This window comes from Rhincodon typus, chromosome 43 (genome assembly GCF_021869965.1).
Source record: "Rhincodon typus isolate 14 chromosome 43, sRhiTyp1.1, whole genome shotgun sequence".
Taxonomy (NCBI): domain Eukaryota; kingdom Metazoa; phylum Chordata; class Chondrichthyes; order Orectolobiformes; family Rhincodontidae; genus Rhincodon; species Rhincodon typus.
The window spans coordinates 6,889,718-6,910,340 of NC_063374.1; the positions used below are offsets into that span (position 1 = coordinate 6,889,718).

Below are 20,623 nucleotides of genomic sequence, written 5' to 3' on the forward strand. Positions count from 1 at the left end.
AGTCCGTAAGCTGTCAGGAGAATTACTCATTGCTTTTCATCTGCTCCAAAGTCATTTGCCCAGAAGAAAAAGTATTCTTTCCACATACTGGGCCCAGTCTTCGACGGCAGGATTGAACAAGTCAAGCTTCCCAAATAATGGCTTGATGCCAGAAATGCTTACCCTAACACAAAGATGACTGTTGCGAGTGAATTTCTTCAGGAGCGTAGTTTTGGCACCACTGAAATAACTCTCCAATTGACGATATCCCATCACCAAGTCACCCTTTATTTACATGTGGAAAATCCTTGACACTGATCCAGCTCCCTCAGAGCCAGCTCTCAGAGTGAACAGAACCTGTAACACTCCCACTTATATCTGTATGCAGTCCTCTGCTGAGGAATTTAAGTATTCTAATGCATGAGCAACAACAAGTTAGTATGCAGGTACGGCACAAAAAAGCTAAAGGAATGGTATCCTTTATTGCCAGAAGACTTGAACGTAAAAGTAAGGACAGCAGTACAGGACAAAGGTGAGACTTCATATCAAATACAAAGAGTTGTCAATACTGGATATCTGAAAGAAACAAAAAAACGAAATTGTTGGAGAAAGCCGTTATGGCAGCATTTGTGAAGAGAAAACAGAGTTAACACTTTGTCTTTATTTACCCTTCTTTATAAGGGTCTTTCTTGATTGTTTCAAATACTGTGTATAGTTTTGGCCACTTTCTTTAAGGGTGAATGTAAATACATTGGAGGTGGTTCAGAGGAGGTTTGCGTGATTGATTTTAAAATAAGTGGGTTGTTTTATGAAGATTGATTGGACGTGCTGGGCTTATTTCCACTGGAGATCAGAAGAGCGAGAGGTAACTTGATAAGGTGGATGTGGAAAGTGTTTTAAAGACTGATATCCATATCTTGAATTAGGTAGCAAAAGACTTCCAGAGATGTACAAAGTTTTATTGTTAATGCATAGTTTAGCGCAAGCATCAATTTCTATCTTTCCTTTCTGGATCTTTTCCCTGCCCAGAAGCTATCACCGCTGTAGCCAACTTCCTCATCGAACGAAGAGCCTACCTCTTTTTTTTTGCATCTTGAATTTTATTCAAAATACGCAATTTGAAATACAATGTACCACATGGATGCCATCCTCAAGAACAGGTGTTAAATCATTAAGAATGTTGGTCCTTCTTGGAGAGACTGCTGCTTTGTTTTTTTGCATTCAACTTTGCCAGTTGTGCTTTTTCATAGAATCCCCACAGTGTGGAAGCAGGCCATTCAGCCCATCGAGTCCACACTGACCCTCTGAAGAGCATCCCACCCAGACCCAGACCCAGACCCACCTTACATTTCCCCCACTTAGTCTGTGAAACCCTAGATACTATGGGAAATTTAACATGGCCAAGCCACCTAACCTGTACACCTTTGGACTGTGGGAGGAAACCGGAGGACCCAGAGGAAACCCACGCAGGCACAGGGAGAATGTGCAAACTCCACACAGACAGTCACCCAAGGGAGTCGAACCCAGGTCCCTGGTGCTGTGAGACAACAGTGCTAACCACTGAGGTACCGTGCCGTCCCACATGTTCCTCAGGAATTTGGGATCAACTCCCATCAGGGGTTCAAATTGAAAACCCTTTCACTTTTTGAAACTTGTTCTGGGCCACTTACTAGACTAGGTGTGGTTCTTGGGCCTGTCCATGATATTCATCTGATTTCCTCCTCCACCACCAGTGACCACTGGAACAGAAAGGCCAGCCACTAACAATGCTGACATTTTCCTTCTGAGCCTACATATTGATATTTTATAATCAACCTGTTCAAAGATGTTATTATGCAGCTCTGGAGGAGGTGGGACTTGACCCTGGACCTCCTGGCTCAGAAACAGGTACACTACCACTAGACCACTAGTACTCCTAGAATCATGCAAAAGTGTAAATATGTTTAATCTGTTCAGGTGTGTTATAGCACACCTTTGTAGCAAGCCTACCTCTTAATTTTTTTTAATATCTAGAACTGTTATCACTCACAACCAAATGGCTTTTTATCCCCACCACCAAATCACCCACTTCTTAAATTTTTTAATTGAATTTTTTAATTTAATCTATTTTCTACTCTACCTGTTCAAAGTTGTTATTACACATCTGGAGAACAGGTGAGACTTGAACCCAGGCTTCTCAGTCCAGGGATAGGGATATTACCACTGTATCACAAGAGGGCCCGCTGAGCTCATTTCTTAATTCAAGTCATAGAATCATATAGCATGGAAGCAGAACCCTTGGTCCAACTTGTCCATGCCGACCAAGTTTCCCAGACTAAAACTAATCCCACTTGTCTGCATTTGGCCCATATCCCTCTAAACCTTTCCTATTCATATACCTATCCAAATGTCTTTTAAATGTTATAACTGTACTTGCATCTACCACTTCCTCCTGCAGTTCATTCCACATTCAAACCATCCTCTATGTGCAAAAATTGCCCCTCAGGTCCCTTTTAAATGTTTCTCCTCTCACCTTAAAAATATGTCCTCTAGTTTTGAACTCCCAAACCCTAGGGAAAAGACCTTTGCTACTCAGCTTATCTAAGCTCCTCATGATTTTACAAACCCAACATCCTGGTAAATCTCTTCTAAACCCTCTCTAATTTAATGATATCCTTCCTATAGCAGGGTGATCAGAACTGTACACAATACTCCAAAAATGGCCTCACTGATGACTTGTACAATCTCAACATGATGCCCCAATTCCTAACCTCAATGGTCTGAACAATGAGAGCAAGCATGCTAAACGCCTTCTTAACCACCTTGTCTACCTATGATGCAACTTAATATGCAGTCAATAGTGACAGCAAAACAGCTGTATTGATAAATGAAGTTGAAATGACTGCACAGAGCCAGTGTCCTGTCACCAAATCACACTTTATTTATATGTGCACAGTACATGGACTCTGAGCAGTCAACTCAGAGCCAGTCCCTAGAGTGAGGAGACTTTCTGTATCTCCAGTTTATATCTGTCAGCCAGGGCTCCCTGATTGGCCCAGGTTTACAGCCCAAGGATCCACCTGGCTCTCATTGCAATCACTACAGAAGTACACCTGTTTTCTTAGCTTCCTTAGTATGATTTAGTATAACTTCCTTCTATTCTGAAATTGTAGATCCTGAAGTAACTAAATAGTCTAATGCTGGATCTGTAAAATCCTGCCACAAGTGGAGAAGGATGTGTTTGATGAGTAGGTTGGATTGATATTTGGATTTGAATTGAACTAGCTTTATTGCCACATGAGTACAGTGAAAAGTTTATAAGTCGCCACTTACAGCACCACATAAAAACTGAAAGAACTGTAGACGCTGTAAATCAGGAACAAAAACAGAAGTTGCTGGAAAAGCTCAGCAGGTCTGGCAGCATCTGTGAAGAAAAATCAGAGCTAAAGTGCCACCTTAGGTACAAAGGTACTTAGGTACAATCCTTAGTTAAAGAATAGAGAAATAAGAAAAAAGCAGTTACATTATAGCTATACATTGTGACCATACATCATAGAAAAAACAAAAAGCCATGTTAAAAAGACAACATCACTGTCTCTCTCCAAAGGCTGTCCGCAGCAGATCAATGCAGGAGGCCTCCACATGGTCTGACCGCTGACTGCTCCCACAGTCAGTGTTCGACCGCTATCCCCACTCCTTCAACAGGCGCAAGCTCCTTCCGATGTTTGCATGTGGCCTCTATCTGGCCCTGTCAGGGACACTCAAAATGGTTCACACTTTCATGGATGCTTCTTCTTCATTTTGGCTAGTCTTGGGAAAGGGGTGACAAAAGTTTTATTTAACCTATTCAGAGATGTTATTACATTCCTCTGGAGGGGGTGGATTTGAACCTGGACCTTCTGGTCCAGTGGGGTTGGGAGTTTACCATTACACCACAAGAGGGCTGCAAAGTCCAGTCATAAACATGTGCTTTCAATTCAATTCTGAGCTGTTTTACTTCTGGTCCTGTTCTGATTGTTTGTTTGTTTACTTACTCTATTTAACTTATTTGTGCACTGTTGCAGGTAAAGTCTGAGCTAAAAGTTTTGCCGATGGCTCAGTGGACAAACTTTCCAAATGTGTGGTGTTAAGCCATAGGATAGAAGTCTCAGTAACCTTGATCAATGGAAGGAACATTCATCTTGGTTTCCCACTCTGAATCACAGTGTAATAGTTTATGTTGTGTGTGTCTGCTTGGTGAGGATTGGGTCCAGCTCAAATGCAATACACTGTATGGTTAAATTTGCATTGATAGTCACAAGATCATGCAAGAAAATGGCCACTTCAGTGATACTGAAGGACTAGTGACTTCATTGGTACTGTACCTCCGTGAAAGTAAACACCTGCTAGACAGGGGAAAGATATCAAACAACAACTTTTAAAAGCCAGTTACACTGTATATATTTGTATTTATCACAGGATTAGCCTGCCCAGACATCAGTTACAAACTTCAATCAATCCTGAAAGATGACTGGTTTGAATCTGGTGGAGCCCAAGAACAGATGCTTCTTCTTTTCCTTTTCATTCAATACTGGGATGACTTTCACTTCGAGCTGTTGGATGTAATAGGTATTTTCATGAAGCCTGATCTATGAGCTTTTAGTATCATGTGTATTTATATCATTGACACATTATAAAAAAAAGGACACAAATAATTAAGGTGACAAAACTGGCTTTTGCTCTTACTTTCCTTCTTATCACTGCAGTGAAGTTAATTATGTTCTGTACATTTGAAACTTTAAGAAAACATAGATGCTATTGTTGGTGAAACTCTGGCCTTGGTTTTTCAACTATTATGTCCAACTGTTTGCTATTTGGATTTCCATTTGCATAATGATAATAAAACTTTGGCCTCTTCAAAAGTGTTGTCTTTGGTGAGAATTTTTAATGTTCTTCTTTTGTGAACAGGGGGCCAGCAAACTGTTGTTGAACATCTGGACCAGATTCTTCATTATAATAAAGATGTTGTGAGGAAATCAATTCAACCTGTGCTCCATCAAGTCTTGGATGAGTGCTTAAATTTCAAAAAGGTATTCAGAAGCTAACTCTGAAGATGTAGGTCTTTTGGTTAGTTGTTGGCTGTGATGAACTAATAACATATTAACCTGATGCTTTATAATAAATACAGATTTTAGATTTCATCTGGTATTTCCTTGTAATGTTTTCTGTCAATATCACATCACAGAGTGTCTTGACCATGGATCATAATCCTGGATCATCTAGGGACATGGTAAATTTTAATTACCTTATGTGTTTTCTTAAGCAAATACTGAAATAACCAAAATGACTGTGAATGTAAGTTCAGCTGCTGTCTTGAGTGAGAGATCCGGAATGTTACACCTGAGAAGGTGTCAAGGAAGCTTTGAAAAGATGGACTTAAAATGGAGAAAATGAACTACAAACTGGATTCCAGCCTCCTGGGAGTTGTTTCAGATTAACTAGCCTTTCAACATTGACTGTCTAGGTTGTCACGTGAATAATGGCCACATCATTGGTATGATTTTTTGGAGAAGAGAGAAGAATTTGTTAAAAATGCCTGATCCACTCTGGATATGTATATGACCCTCTTTAACATTAATTGAATAAATCTGGTTGTTCAAGGGCTAATATTAGAAAAATACCTTTGTGAAAGCTGCTGGATTGTTATAAAAACCCAACTAATTCACTAATGTCCTCAAGAAAATCTATGACCTTCTGTCTGATCTGGCCTAGTAATGATTCTAGATACACCATGTGGATGATGTCATCAGCTAAGTTACGAATCAGCACCATCTATAACCTTTCTTTTATATCCCTATGATCCCAAAAAATAGCACTCCTTTGAAACAGTTCCTTGCATGTTAAACATTCTATTTGATTTTTCAAATTTGAGAACAGGAACACTTTGTAATTGCTGTGAACTCGTGGCTATTTAACTTTTTTTCTCTGTAGAATCAGAGGAAAATGCAGACTGCAGCCACTGTCATCTGTGATGCCATTCACAGTGTATTGTCAAGCAGTACGAATCGTGATTTTAGAGCCAAGTCACTACAGCTCCTGAAGGTAAGCATGGGGTGCACTATGATTAGGAAATAACATGCATAACTTTAAGCAGCAAAGGTGGTACTGAGACCAACACAAACTGCACCATACCAACTATGAAAGCGCAAAGCATCATAACAGTTTCTTCAAAGCATTGTGTCTCATGGTTTGGCAAGATAAGGTGCTTCTTTACAGTACTAGGTTAAAAAAAACAATTTTGGCATAATCCTGATGGGCCAAATGAGCTGTTTCAAATCTATTACTTAATATTCTGTCAATTGTGTTGCGTTACCATTGAGGTACTGCAACAATTGCAGTTCTAGCATGCTACTCCACTGCACTACTTGTTTCCATCATTCGTTTTCATTACTTAAAAACCTAAATGATTACAGATGTAACTTAATTTAAAAGATGTTTATTATTGACTTTCTAGGTCTCAAACACCCAAGAAATTAAGACATCGCTTCGGAATACTCTACAGAATATCATGCAGAATAGATTTCTCCTGAGCAGAGTCTGTGACACGAAGCGAGTATGTTCTTACATAACTTGAGAATTGATTCTGTCTAAGTGATTCAGAAAACTCAATTTGTTGATTGGCTTCCTGGATATTTCATGATCATACTATGATTTGTTTGTACTACTCCAAAGTGATATTCTTTAATAATTTGTGTATTATAGGGGTAAACAGAATGAAAAACTGCATGATCCTGAGAAAGCCAACAGCTTCTATAACATTATCTCAAAATTTTATTCAATCTTCACACTTACATCATTCAATAAAAAGTGTCTGGGATGCTCATTATGCTGGGCCATTAAGGTTGATATTGTGATTGATTCCAAATGAATTTAGCTGTGTAGGATTAACATTGATTTTTTTTGGCTTAAGATTCACTCAGGAGATGGTGATCGGGTGCTATCTAACACTGATTCAATTGCACCAGAGACCAGCCAAGACAGTCTGTATGGCGCAGACAAATCTCAGAAAATCCATACTGAGCTCGATGGTTCTGAATCAGGTATAGGCTCATTTAGAACAAAATACTTGATCCATTGTGTGCCAATGACCTTTGCTTCTGAATACTATAGTCCTCGTCTCTCTATTTTAGATTTCACTACTGCCTTAAACTTTTTGAATCTCTGCATCTCTGTATCTTTGAGTGAGCCGAGGTCATATTGCTGTTATGTATGAACTTAACTATATGGCTTATCAATACATTGCCCAAATACATTTTATATAATATTGAAAGCTTGCAGTTCCTTTTTCTGTGCCCTGTTCCCCACCTCTTCTTCAGTGGCTCCTGGTTTCTGCCCATACACCAGTATCTCTGAAGTCCCCTAAGCTTATATATTTGACGTCATTCCAGCTCTTATTTACATGCCTTTTAATAAAATCGCCTGAAAACTTGTCAAGCTCTGACTGTACCCTGGTGACATCCAGCCTTCTGATCACTCCACTGCCTTCTTATTGTCAGATATCCAGTGTTGAGTGAATCAAAATATCCTTCAATTAACCATGCCTTTGGCCTCCACCAGGAATTCAATCTTCCAGACAACAATATTTCCCACTCTCTGGCCACTGTCTCTGGCAAAATTCAAAGATTTTGTGCCTTATTTGACTCTGAGTTGAATTGCTTTTCTAATGCCATATCAAGTGCATCACCAAGACCACTTTCTCCCCTCTCTGTAATATGACCTCGCTCCATCCCTGCTTCTGCTCATCTTTTGCTGAAACCCTGAACCATATTTTTCTTGCCACTGTTCTTAACTATTCCAATGCTTCCTTGCCACCTGGCTGTCATTTGCCTACCACAAATGTAGGCTCAACCAAAACTTCACTACCTGATTTCCACATAAATAAAGTGCTAGTGTAAACAGGATGGCAAGTGGTGCAACATCATTTTTAGGCCATGACTTCATGACCATTTCATTTGCATCAAACAAGAGCCATAAAATCCACCATACTGTGTGGAATATCAGAATCAGATCACTCCTACAAACAGAAGTGCAGGAATGAACAGTGGAGATTAGGAAAATAATTAAATTCTAGAGATTTGTTTTCTAACATTTCAGTAATTTTAAACTCAGAAGATTACAAAGATAAGTATAAAATAAGGATTTTAACTGATACCCTTTTCAATGTTTAGTGGAAGACTTGAGAAAACGTTACTAGAATGCAAATTATTTTTATTATATACAATATTGTTTTTTTCCAGACCTATCATTCACACTGTCAGGTTTGGACAGTCTACATTGGAATGTTGAATCTCCAAAATTGACAGTAGAAACTGACTCTGGTTCTGACAGCATTGAACAAAAAATAGGTGCAAAGAAAAGACAGCTGGAAGCATCTGGAATGAAGCTCAATGCAAATTTCCATAGCAGTCCTTTCAAAAACACAGGGGAAGAAGCATACAAATGCCCAAGGCTGGAAAATCTTAACACTAGCCATGTCTCTTTGCTGAAAACAGATATGCAGGTCTCAGCGCCATTCTCAACAGGATTAACATCTGAGATGACTGACTCCTTTGGTGTACAATGCAGTACAATGAGCACTGAGCAGACAATCGGTGGAAAAACAACTGATGATAAGGTACATGATTGTGCCCAGCATTTGGATCCTAGTTTATTTTCGTGGAAATTCATATCTTTTGCTCAAGCAAGCACTTGGTAAATGTGGAAACCCATCACTATATTTATGCTATAAGACTTGGAACCCAAAGGTTGAGTTCAAAATCCATCACAGTATGTCATGAAATTTAATCAGATAAATCTAATAATTTGAGCAAAGTTGGTTCATTAACGTTCTGCATTCCAACTTTGTGTACTATACATGTAAGGTACTCATGATGTCTCACTGACCTCTAAAATGACTAATTGTAACAATAGTTGTTATGAAGATCTAATGTTTTCTTGAGGCAGCTAGGGATAGACAACAAATGGCTGCATTGTTGTTGTGCACCTTGTGATATAAAAAATCAATAAATACGTAACCACTAATGCTAGGCACAAGGTTGCCAACAACAGCAACATATTTATGTAATGCCTTTTACATAAAAACATCCCAAGGCACTTCATGTAAAAATCAGAGTGTGACATTGAGATATTAGGTCAGATGACCAAAAGCTTTCTCAAAGTGGTCAGTTTTAAGTAATGCCTTAAAGATTGAAACTCCACCTTGGCCTCCTCCTGAGGTCCCAGCATCACAAGTACAGTTCTTCAGCCATTTTGATTCCTCCACATGATTTCAAGAAATGGCTGAAGGCACTGGAAATTGCAAAGGCCCAGACATATTCCAGCAATCGCACTGAAAACTTGCGCTCCAGAATTAGCCATGTCCCTAGTCAAGCTATTCTAGTACAACATAGCCCTGGTATCTACTTAGCAAATCCAACCTCGCCACGTACCACCCTATCAGTGTACTCTCGATCATCAGCAAAATGGTGGAAGATGTTGTTGACAGTGCTATCAAGCAGCACTTGCTCAGCAATAACCTGTTCAATGGTACTCAGTTTGGATTTCACAATGGCAACTCACCTGTTGTCGTCATTGCAGTCTTGATCCAAACATGGACTAAAGAGCTAAACTTGAGGCGAGATGAGAGTGACTGTCGTTGACATCAGGCAACAATTGACTAAAAATGACTTCAAGGAACCCTAGCAATGGGGCCATACTCTCCGCTGATTGGAATCATACCTAGTACAAGATCAATTGTCTCAGTCCCAGGACATAGTTGCAGGAGTTCCTTAGAGATTTCCCATCTCTGGAACAGATGGGACTGAATTTGGGACTCCTGGCCCAGAGGTAAATCACTACCACAATAATCCTGCATTCCTCAGCAATGGAACAGATTTGGGAGGTGACAATATATTCAATAACTTTGGAGACGAAAGAGGGGGTTAGAGATGGGATGATAGTTTTCAAAGATGATGGGGTTGAGGAATTTTTCAAGGGGATGGGTAATGACATTGGTTTAAGGATAGAGGAACCACAGCTGAAGTGTGAGAACCATTTATAATATTACTTACAATGGAACAGAAGGGGAAGTTGGGTGAACAGCAATTTATTGACAATATGATCAAGGGAATAGAATTGGGTTTCATGTACAAGATAAGCCCAGTGTCAGTATGAGTGGAGAAAGGAAAGAAATAAAAGAAAGATGTGAGCCAAGATTTAGAGACCGCATGACTGAGAGACTGCTGTTGGAATTTAATTGGCAAAGCTTGCACGGTTTTTCTGTATAGAATAATTACTCTGATTGTCCAGCAAAGATCACAATACCCATTTAGGCACTAGTTACCTTATTAAGTTATCTGAATCCAAATGCTTTCTACCACCAAGTAACACGTTCACTAAAATAATCATAAAATAATAGTAAGAATTATTCTATTGGTGAGATGTCGTTTGAAAATTAATAGAATGAGCATAAGATAACTTTATTCCACATTGAAACATAGGAACAGAAGCCGGCCATTCAGCTCCTCCAGCCTTATCTGAAATTTAATGAGATCCTGACTGATTTGTGACCTAATTTCATATACCTACCTTTGGTCCATATCCCATAACACCTGTGCTTAACAAAAATGTATCTATCTCAGATTTAAAACTAACAACTGATCTGGCACCAACTGCTATTTCTGTGTCATCATCAGGGAATCAAAATATGAAATGTTTTCTGGTAATTGTAGAAGGTGTATTGGTTCCTGCCATAATGACAATAGTGTTTCCTTGTTTTCTTGTTTGCAGGAGGAATATCTCTGGCTTCAGGAAGTTTCCAATTTGTCGGATTGGGCACACTGATTTCCACCAGATTAAATGCATCCCTCAGGCCATCAATCCAAATAAGATAGAAATGAGTATTAACAATGGCAGTATAAAAATCATATACAATCTGAAATAGCAATAACATAAGTGTATCACAAAGCAAAAGGGAAAATTTATAAAATAAAGTTGTTTCTATGTAATAGGAGCTTTTTATGCTTAATATCTGGTCTATATTCTAATCTAGCTGAGGGTGACATGGTGAGAATTAGAAACCAGTATATCATGTTTCTTCACTGCAATTTTAATCAAGTGTCCTATTGACAGTCAGTCTTGAGAAGGTACTACAAGAGTACAGTTTACACTGCATCATTCTTACAGAAACAGCTGTCCTTTGCCAAGCTGCACATCACAAAAGAGCTATCTGAATAGGGATCAGAACTATTCACATTAAATCATTTTATTGTATAGAAGAACATAAGCATCCACTTGTTTTAAGACTGAGACAGAGTTCTTCCAGTTTTGCTGCTATTTAATTTGCTCTAATTTATATCTCTTACATGTTCATTGCTTTCTTTTTCCCACAATCTCTTCATTGTTAAAATATAATCACTAACATTTAATGGGAATCTATCCCACAGTGTGACACCATTAGAAGTTCCTTCAGTAAAAACGTTCCTGAACTGTAATCCATACCTAATCCTACCTGAACTCTGAACACATTTTGTGGGGAAATCTTGGCTGTGAATCTGCAGCTCCGTTTCCCAGCACACTAGGCAAATATTTTCTGCATGCCTTGACTGAAGTGAAATTGAAAGCCTGTTGTTTATCAACTTACTGCATCTAACAGCGCCTCATGTACGGAGGATTTCATTTCTCAATGTATTAAAAACCTGACATTTGTTAAGCTTGCACTGGGGACCATAATTTAAAGAAATTTAGCTACAGCAACTCTTCATTTCTGATCCAATCAAAGCTCATTTCTCATTCATTGCTTTCATTTCTCTTTAGAGAAGTTTAGCTTATCAGCTTGGGAATTCCCACAACTGAAATTTATTTCTAAGCTATGTTGTGGTCGAGTGTGGAAGCTTGAGTTTTATTTATATTTTCACTGATATTCTGGTTATGCTAGAAAAGATAATGATAAACATGTGAAAAGGAAAACAAAAGCACTGAATTGTTGAGTTTTATGCTTAGTCAACAGCACAATCTTGCATGTCTATTTTTCAGTATCAACTTTTTAAAATTTAAGCCATTCTTTACAATTTACCATTGGAAATCTGGGAATTCTTATACAATATCCTTGCTAGTTGGTTTCTTGTAGCCAGCTGAAAATGTATCATTTCTTTGTATTCTACATTGTTCTATTGTGCCTTGTCCAAATGTACTTTGATGAGCTTTTGTACCATCCAGTTTCACATGGATTCTCTTACCCACAATTAACTGGAGCAAACCAAATCGTCAAGAATGGCATCACGCACTGCGGTCAATGAACAGCTTCTCGGATGTTTCCGTTTGTTCTTGTTTTTACTTTTCCTGCTTAGGTTTTGGTAAACTTCTCCTCTGTGCAGTGATGACAACGTGTTGACCACAAAATCTTTTTTTTTCAAGCTCTCACACAACTTGCATTTGGATCCTCTGAAAAGACTTCAGTTTGGGTACTGGCACAAAGGTAATGATTGCTTTTCTACCACTGGCAACTTCAATTTCCTTAGCAGCTGTAATATTCAGCTCTCAGTCAGAATTCATTTCTAAGCTCTGAAGAGCTTGGGAAATGCCAGACTCGAATTTGGCTGGCTTTTATACATCAAGGTGGCACAGTGGCTCAATGGTTAGCACTGATGCCTCACAGCACCAGGGACCTGGGTTCGATTCCACCCTCATGCAACTGTCTATATGGAGTTTGCGCATTCTCCCTGTGTCTGTATAAGTTTCCTCCAGGTGCTCTGGTTTCCTCCCACAGTCCAAAGTTGTGCAGATTAGGTGGATTGGTCATGCTAAATTGCCTGTAGTGTCCAGAGATGTGCATGTTAGGTGGATTGGCCATGGAAGATACAGGATTGGGACAGGTAAGGGGAGTGAGACTGGATGGGATGCTTGTTGGTGTGGACTTGGTGGGCTGAATGGCCAGTTTTCACACTGCATAGATTCTATTCTATGGATTAGGCTTCACGACTTTGGTCCTGCTGCTAAACATGGCCTGTCTCATGTCATTAACTTGGCCCCAAACATCGGAAACATGAGGAAACATTAAACAGGTTAGGCTTATATCTACTGGAGTTTAGAACAATAAGAGGTGACTTGATTCAAACAAATAAGATCCTGAGGGGTCTTGACAGAGTGGATGTGGAGAGGATATTTCCTCTTGTAGGAGAGTGTAGAACTAGAATCACTGTTTAAAAATGAGAGGGCACCCATTTGAGGCAGAGATAAAGATAATTTTTGTTTTCTCGCAGAGAGTCATGAGACTTTGGAACTTCCTTCCTTAAAAGATAGTGCAAGCAGATTTTGAATTTTTTTAAGGCAGAAGTAGATAATTTCTTGATAAGCAAGGCGTGATAGATTATCGGGGTAGGTGGGAATGTGGAGTAATCAGATCAGCAATGAGCTAATTAAATGGCAAAGCAGGCTTGACGAGCTGAGTGGCTTGCTCCTAATTCATATGTTTGTAACTGGAAATTGTGAGACTCTGTTTTAAAAAATTATAGTGACTGCCTACTTATCACATGTATTGCAAAGACATATGTATTATACTTAATTATACACACCTTTATTATTTCGCTTTTACCCTTTCTTAGTCATTTTGGGGAACATGGTATTGTGTCTTTTCTTGAACAATTCGACCATATATGTTATTAAAGGTCTTACCATGTATTTCCTGACCACAAATTTTACCTCATTTGTGGTCACAAGTTTTGGTTAGGCTTTCTTGTCAAAGTTTCTCAGTGTCAATTACTGTGTTGACATTGTGTTATGCCAAATATCACATGATAATTTCAGGATCTGCCTTCTTTAGTTTATTTCATGGAGTGAATATTTGAAGTTTCTTTCCCAATTCTATCCTTTCCATGTATAGATAAAAAGGGACTTATATTCATCGAACATAGAACATAGAACAGTACAGCACAGTACAGGCCCTTCGGCCCATGATGTTGTGCCGAACTTTTACCTTAAACCTAAGGTCTATCTAACCTCCACCGCTACCTTATACTATCATCCATATGCCTATCTAATAGCCGCTTAAATGCCCCTAATGAGGCTGACTCCACTACCCTCTCTGGCAATGCATTCCACGCCCCTACCACTCTCTGAGTAAACAACCTACCTCTGACGTCTCCCCGATATCTACCTCCTTTCACTTTAAAACTATGTCCCCTCGTAAAAGCTACCTCCACCCTCAGAAAACGTCTCTGGCAGTCTATCTATACCTCTGATCATTTTGTACACCTCTATCAAGTCACCTCTCATTCTTCGTCGTTCTAAAGAGAAAAGCCCTAGCTCTCTCACCCTTTCCTCATAAGACCTTCCCTCCATTCCAGGCAACATCCTGGTAAATCTCCTCTGCACCTTTTCTAATGCTTCCACATCTTTCCTGTAATGAGGTGACCAGAACTGGACACAATACTCCAGATGTGGCCGAACCAGGCTTTTGTATAGCTGGAGCATAACTTCACAGCTCTTGAACTCAATCCCTCTATTAATGACAGCTAACACATCATCTGCCTTCTTAACAACTCTATCTACCTGGGTGGCAGCTCTCAGGGAACTGTGAACATGAACCCCAAGATCCCTCTGCTCCTCCATACTGCCAAGAATCTTTCCGTTAACCCTGTATTCTGCTTTCAAGTTTGTCCTTCCAAAACGAATCACCTCACACTATTCATGAACTTGCTGCACATAACATCAGGCAACTCATTACTGGGTGATTCATTTCCTGAACTTGTTGACTTATCACCAGTTTCTCTTCCTTCCCCACAGTTGTGAAACAACCATATTAGGTCTTGTTATTCCAGGGTGAAAGATACTCACCCTGAATATGGAAACCTAAAGGGACTTATATTTTGTTTTATCTTAATAATTTTGTCCCACTCAAAGCAACATTTTCAAGTCATTCATACTTGGAGAAATGCTTTCTTATCCCCACTTTTAGCTTGCTATAGTCATATGACTTCTGGTGTAACTTGTTTTCAGTTTAGAAATGGTAGCTATTTAAATGCATTACATGAAAGATGGCTAAATTTTACCAAAAATTGGCTAAATGTCAATTTTGGGCTGTTTCATGAAGGATTTCTCTCTGTGACCTGTAGCATGTTTTCCCACGCTTCTCCACAGCTCACCTCAATAGCTACGCACCATGCCTGTATGGCACCCTTCCCTCATGCCAATAATGGAAGTACTTGACACTGTGGGAACTCCCAGGGTTCTCGGCACCATGTCAAGCACTGTCAGTGCAAAGCTACACTGGACCACTAGAGGAAATCACAGCACCAGATCCTATTAACCTGGTTTGAAGTTGCCACCCAGGTCAGTACAGTGTCCATGGTCTGGGGAAATGGCCACCATGCTACAAGAAGGTCTATAACCTTCGGTATTCCGTGAAGTTAGGTGCGATTTTCCTGTGTGATAATTATCGTAAAGCAGTTGGTAAAGTTTTATGTTAAATTTTAGAACACAGAAACAGGCCATTTATTCAGCCCAGTTGGTCTGTCTGTGTTTATTCTCCACAAGAACCTTCTCTCACTGAAGAAGGATCACTAGACTTGAAATGTTAACTCTGCTTTCTTTTCACAGATGCTGTCAGACCTGCTGAGTTTCTTGTTTTTGTTCCTTAATCAACCTGCGCAGAGATGTTATTACACAGCTTTGGCACAGGTGGGACCTGAACCTGATATTCTTGTCCAGAGGTAGGGACACTACAACTGTGCCACGGAATTTCTGTTTTGCTTCTTTCACTTAATTCATCTCACCCTATCAGAATCAAGTCCCACCACGCCAAGATATGTGTCATTGAATGTCTGAGTAGATTCATTAAAATATCTATCTTCAATGCCTTTCTCTTTCCTAACATTCACTTAGCTTCCTCTTAGATTTTATCTGTGCTATTTGCCTCAACCAATCGCTGAAGTAGCAAGTCTCATCATGGAGACATTTCAATTACATGAGGATCTCTTTATAGCAGTTAAATTTGCTACTCTGAAGCTCACTTTAAAAATTTCTCTGACAATTGCGAAAAACTGCTACGATTCTCATTACCGACAAAAATGTCAGCAGCAGGAACTGAGATTTATAAAATCAGACAGATCACAAAGTCTTTTAAACTGAGTTTGAATTTGGCAATTTGTTTCCAGAGATAGCCCTGGTGACTCTGAGAAAGGAAAATCAGATAACTAGTCGAGTTTTCTTGCATTCATCTCATAGGACGTTACACAGAATGAGGTTATTTGGCCCATCATGAATGCTTTTCGGTAGAGCTGTCTAGACCTACTAGCACCTTGCCCTTTTCCCCTTTGTCCATGGTCTGCTTTGGTGATTATGTTCCACTCAAGTCTCCTCTCACCTTACTTAATTCATGCCACCCTATCAACATATCCTGATCCCTTCTGTCTCATATACCAATGAGCTTTCCATTAAATTCATCCATACAATTTGCTTCAAGTATGGCACAGGGTGGAGTTGCACATCCAACCCACTTTTGGAGTAATGAATTTCTCAGAGACATTAAGTTTATTACTGTTTATCTTGTATTTATGACCCCTTGGTTTTGAATTATTTTGAAGTTACAGTCTAGAAATAGCTTATTTGCCATTGTTTATGTTTGTTTATGACCCTTCTCCTGCCTTTTTACTTAATTGCACTCTGTCAATATGTCTTTTTATTCAGTGTTCGAATGTTAGAGATGCTAATGGGGGCAGCATAGTAGTTAGCACTGCTGCCTTACAGTGCTAGGGACCCGGTGACTGTCTGTGTGGAGTTTGCACGTTCTCCCTGTGTCTTCGTGGGTTTTCTCTGTGTGCTCTGATTTCCTCCTACATGCTAAAGATCTGCAGGTTAGGTATCCAGGGATGTGCAGGCTAGGTGAATTAGCCATGGGAAATGCATGGTTACAAGTCTAGGGTGGGTCTGGTTGGGATGTTCTTTGGAGGGTTGGTGTGGGTTCAATGGGCTGAATGACCTGCTTCCACACTTTAGGGATTCTATGATTCTATTCAATGCTAATAAAAGAATCCTGGGTCAACATTCTTCTCTCTCAACCTTCATAAGAACATAAGAACTAGGAGCAGGAGTAGGCCGTCTGGCCCTTCGAGCCTGCTCTGCCATTCAATAAGATCATGGCTGATCTTTTCATGGACTCAGATCCACTTACTCGCGTTCTCACCGTATCCCTTAATTCCTTTATTGTTCAAAAAAATCTACCTTTTTTTTGAAAACGTTTACTGAAGTAGCGTCAACTACTTCACTGGGCAAGGAATTCCATAGATTAACAACCCTCTGGGTGAAGAAATTCCTTCTCAATTCAGTCCTAAATCTGCTCCCTCTAATCTTGAGGCTATGCCCTCTTGTCCTAGCTTCACCTGCCAGTGGAAACATCCTCTCTACTTCGCTTCCTAAGACAGATCAGTTGGTTCATCTCATCTGATATTAACTGCTTGTCTAGATCCAGTGATGAAGGTGTGTTGCAATTCACCCAGACATCCTAAGTTGCTCCGACAGGACATACTTTTACATGTTGTATTCTGTGGTATGAAAGGATCTTGTTGGTGGTAGTGGCTCCAATGTTCTTTCCATCTCGTGCCTGCCGTGGGCATGTGTTGTAAAGATCTTGCTGATTAACACTCAATCTGTTTGGCTGGGTTAAAAATACACTTTCAAAACCAGTTTCAGGCTCAGAGGAAGGTCACTACTCGGTGCTCCACAGTGCCTTTCCTCCACTGGCAGTGTGCAGATGAATTGGAATTGAAAATAGAAGAAGGAGTGTTGTCTAAGGGCTTCAGGTCCCTGGAGCAACCTTATGATGATGCCACAGAGCTGCACATCACCGAATATAAATAAAACAGCTTGCATAATGTTAGACCACTCCACACCACAGCAGACTGTAATACGAACATGAACACACAATGATTCACACAGTGCAGAAAAAGCCCTTTGGCTCATCGAGTCTGCACCAACGTAAGAACTACTGAAAGTGCGCTAATCCCAATTGTCTGCACTTGTCCCATAACCTTGAATGATGCATTATTTAAAGTACAGTCCCTTTTCCTGAATTCCGTACCTACGTTCTCTTTTTTCCAGAGTGAACACCGAAGGGAAGCACTCATTCAACATCTTTCCAATATTCTGCTGCTTTACACACAGGTTGCCCCTTTGGTCCCTAATGGGTCCTACCCTCTTCTCTTTAATGTATGTATTAATGTAAGATATCTTAGAATTCTCCCTAATCCTCTTCTCAAGTCCTTTGTCATGTCCCCATTTTGCTCTTGAAATTGTTTTCTTAAGTTCCGTCCTGCACTTCCTGTATTTCTCTAGGGCCACAATCTGTATTGCTCCCTTTGGACTTTCTAAAGCCCTACTCTTCTTCTGAACTGTCCTAGCCATTCAGGGTTTTTTGAACTTTTTGCTTCCACATTTCCCTCTAAAGGGTACATGTTGGAACTGTATGCTACCCAGCTCATTTTTGAAAGCTCTCCCCATTGCTCTGCTGTAGATTTACCTGCAAAAAGCTGTTCATTGCGAGAGGTTTTGAGTATAGGAGGAGAGATGTGTTGTTGCAGGGGTTGTACAGGGCCTTGGTGAGACCAAACCTGAAATATTGTGTGCAGTTTTGGTCTCCTTTTCTGAGGATGGATACTCTTGCTCTCAAGGGGGTGCAGCAAAGGTTTACCAGGCAGATTCCCGGGATGGCAGGTCTGATGTATGAGGAGAGATTGACTAGGTTAGAATTGTTTTCACTAGAGTTCAGACGAATGGGAAGGGATCTCATAGAGACTTATAAAATTCTAACAGGATTGGACAGGGTAGATGCGGGGAGGATGTTCCCGATGGTGAGTGTGTCCAGAACCAGGGGTCACAGTCTGAGGATTCAGGGTAGACGATATAGGACAGAGATGAGGAGACATTTCTTCACCCAAAGAGTGGTGAGCCTGTGGAATTCATTACGACAAGAAATAGTTGATGCCAAAACATTGAATGTCTTCAAGAGGCAACTAGATATAGCACTTGGGGCAAATTGGATCAAAGGTTATGGGGAGAAAGCAGGATTAGGCTATTGAGTTGGATGATCAGCCATGACCATGAAGAATGGTGGAGCAGGCTCGAAGGGCTGAATGGCCTCCTCCTGCTCCTATGTTTCCCAGTCTACTGTGGCCAGATCCTGGTTTATTTTAATAAAATCTGTCTTCCCCCAATCCAAAGCTGTCCTTTGCAGGCCATCTTTTTCCTTGTTCAGAACAAATTTGAATTGTGCTGTGTTGTGGTCGCTATTGCCTAATTGACTATGATGGAGTAGATTAGTCCTTATCTAATGGAGTTATAAATTGGACTCTGCTACATCTACGATTATGATGATAGCAGTACTTAGTATTAATGTATAAAGAATAGTGAAACTGTGAGGGCTGAAGATAGTGCTTGACTTTGCCGTCTCAACCAGTCTATAAAGAACCCAAACTCATGGGGTGGGATCAATAAACCACACAATAAAAGGGTATTCATCTGTGGATGCTTGTAGCCTTCTGTGAACAGACTTCTGATGGAAGAGTCAAGGGAATATTGGGCATACTGCAATGATTAGCATTTTGGAGTGCTAGCCACAGAGCTATGAGTATAAATAGAGTCATAGAGTTGTACAGCATGGAAACAGACCCTTAATCTAGTCCCATTTCGCCCATATCCCTCCAAATCCTTCCTATGCATATACCCATCCAGATGCCTTTTAAATGTTGTCATTGTACCAGCCTCCACCACTTCCTCTGGCAGCTCATTCCATACATGCAGCACCCTCTGCGTGAAAAAGTTGCCCCTCAGGTCCCTTTTAAATTCCCCCGACCCCCACCTTAAACCCTTGCTCTCCAGTTTCGCACTAAAGGGTCATTCGACCCAAAACGTGAACTCTGATTTCTCTTCACAACTGCTGAGCTTTCCCAGCAATCTCTATTTTTGTTTCTGGGGCAGAAAAAAGACCTTGGCTATTCACTCTATCCATGCCCCTGATGATTTTAGAAACCTCTATGACATTATCTGAGATAGTAGGAACTTCAGATGCTGGAAACTCTGAGCTCAGCTCTACACCTTGTTATCTGAGATTATCTGAATCCTTTTGATAAACGTGAATATCGTTTCTGCCCTGCGATCCTTTTAGTTTTAGAGAAAAACTGAGGTTGGTGAAGGTTGAGTGAGGGTAAAAGCTGCAGCGTTGTTGAATGAGCGCTGCCCGGAGTGTTGCCGCGCTGGCGGGATTCATGAATGAACGGGGGCGGGGCTGGGGGGCGGCGCGTCTCCGGTGACGTCTTAAACATGCGTCGCGACGCATCGGAGGTGCCTGCGCCGGAAGTGTTGGCATGTCGATGATGGCGGATCTCGGTGGCGGCGCTGAGCTCTGCTCCGTCTCCGTGATCTCCTGCCTGCTGCTGGCTTGCAGCTACGTGGGGAGCCTGTACGTGTGGAGGAGCCAGTTGCCCAGGTAACTCCCGATGTTGAAAGCGCGTCCCCGCTCCACACCTTCCCTCCCCCTCCCCCCGGCGGCCGACCCTCGCCGCGTGGCGGGGTGCTTGTTGCCAGGGCAACGCCGGGGTCTTCTCCCACTGCAATGCTGTGCAAAGCCTCCCTGGGCAGGAAGGAGAGAGAGAGAGAG

At 40.7% G+C, this 20,623-nt stretch overlaps 1 protein-coding gene and 1 pseudogene across 1 annotated transcript; one reads left to right on the top strand and one right to left on the bottom strand.

Moving 5' to 3' along the window:
• Positions 1-399: 399 nt before the first annotated feature.
• Positions 400-10,818, top strand: zgc:195212 (DUF4554 domain-containing protein). The gene is made up of 8 exons (XM_048619624.1): positions 400-511; positions 4,417-4,566; positions 4,906-5,027; positions 5,929-6,039; positions 6,452-6,550; positions 6,908-7,037; positions 8,235-8,611; positions 10,765-10,818. The coding sequence occupies exons 1-8, from the start codon at positions 400-402 to the stop codon at positions 10,816-10,818; spliced, it is 1,155 nt and encodes a 384-aa protein (XP_048475581.1).
• Positions 10,819-12,069: 1,251 nt separating this feature from the next.
• Positions 12,070-18,505, bottom strand: LOC109936856 (annotated as a pseudogene).
• Positions 18,506-20,623: the final 2,118 nt, after the last annotated feature.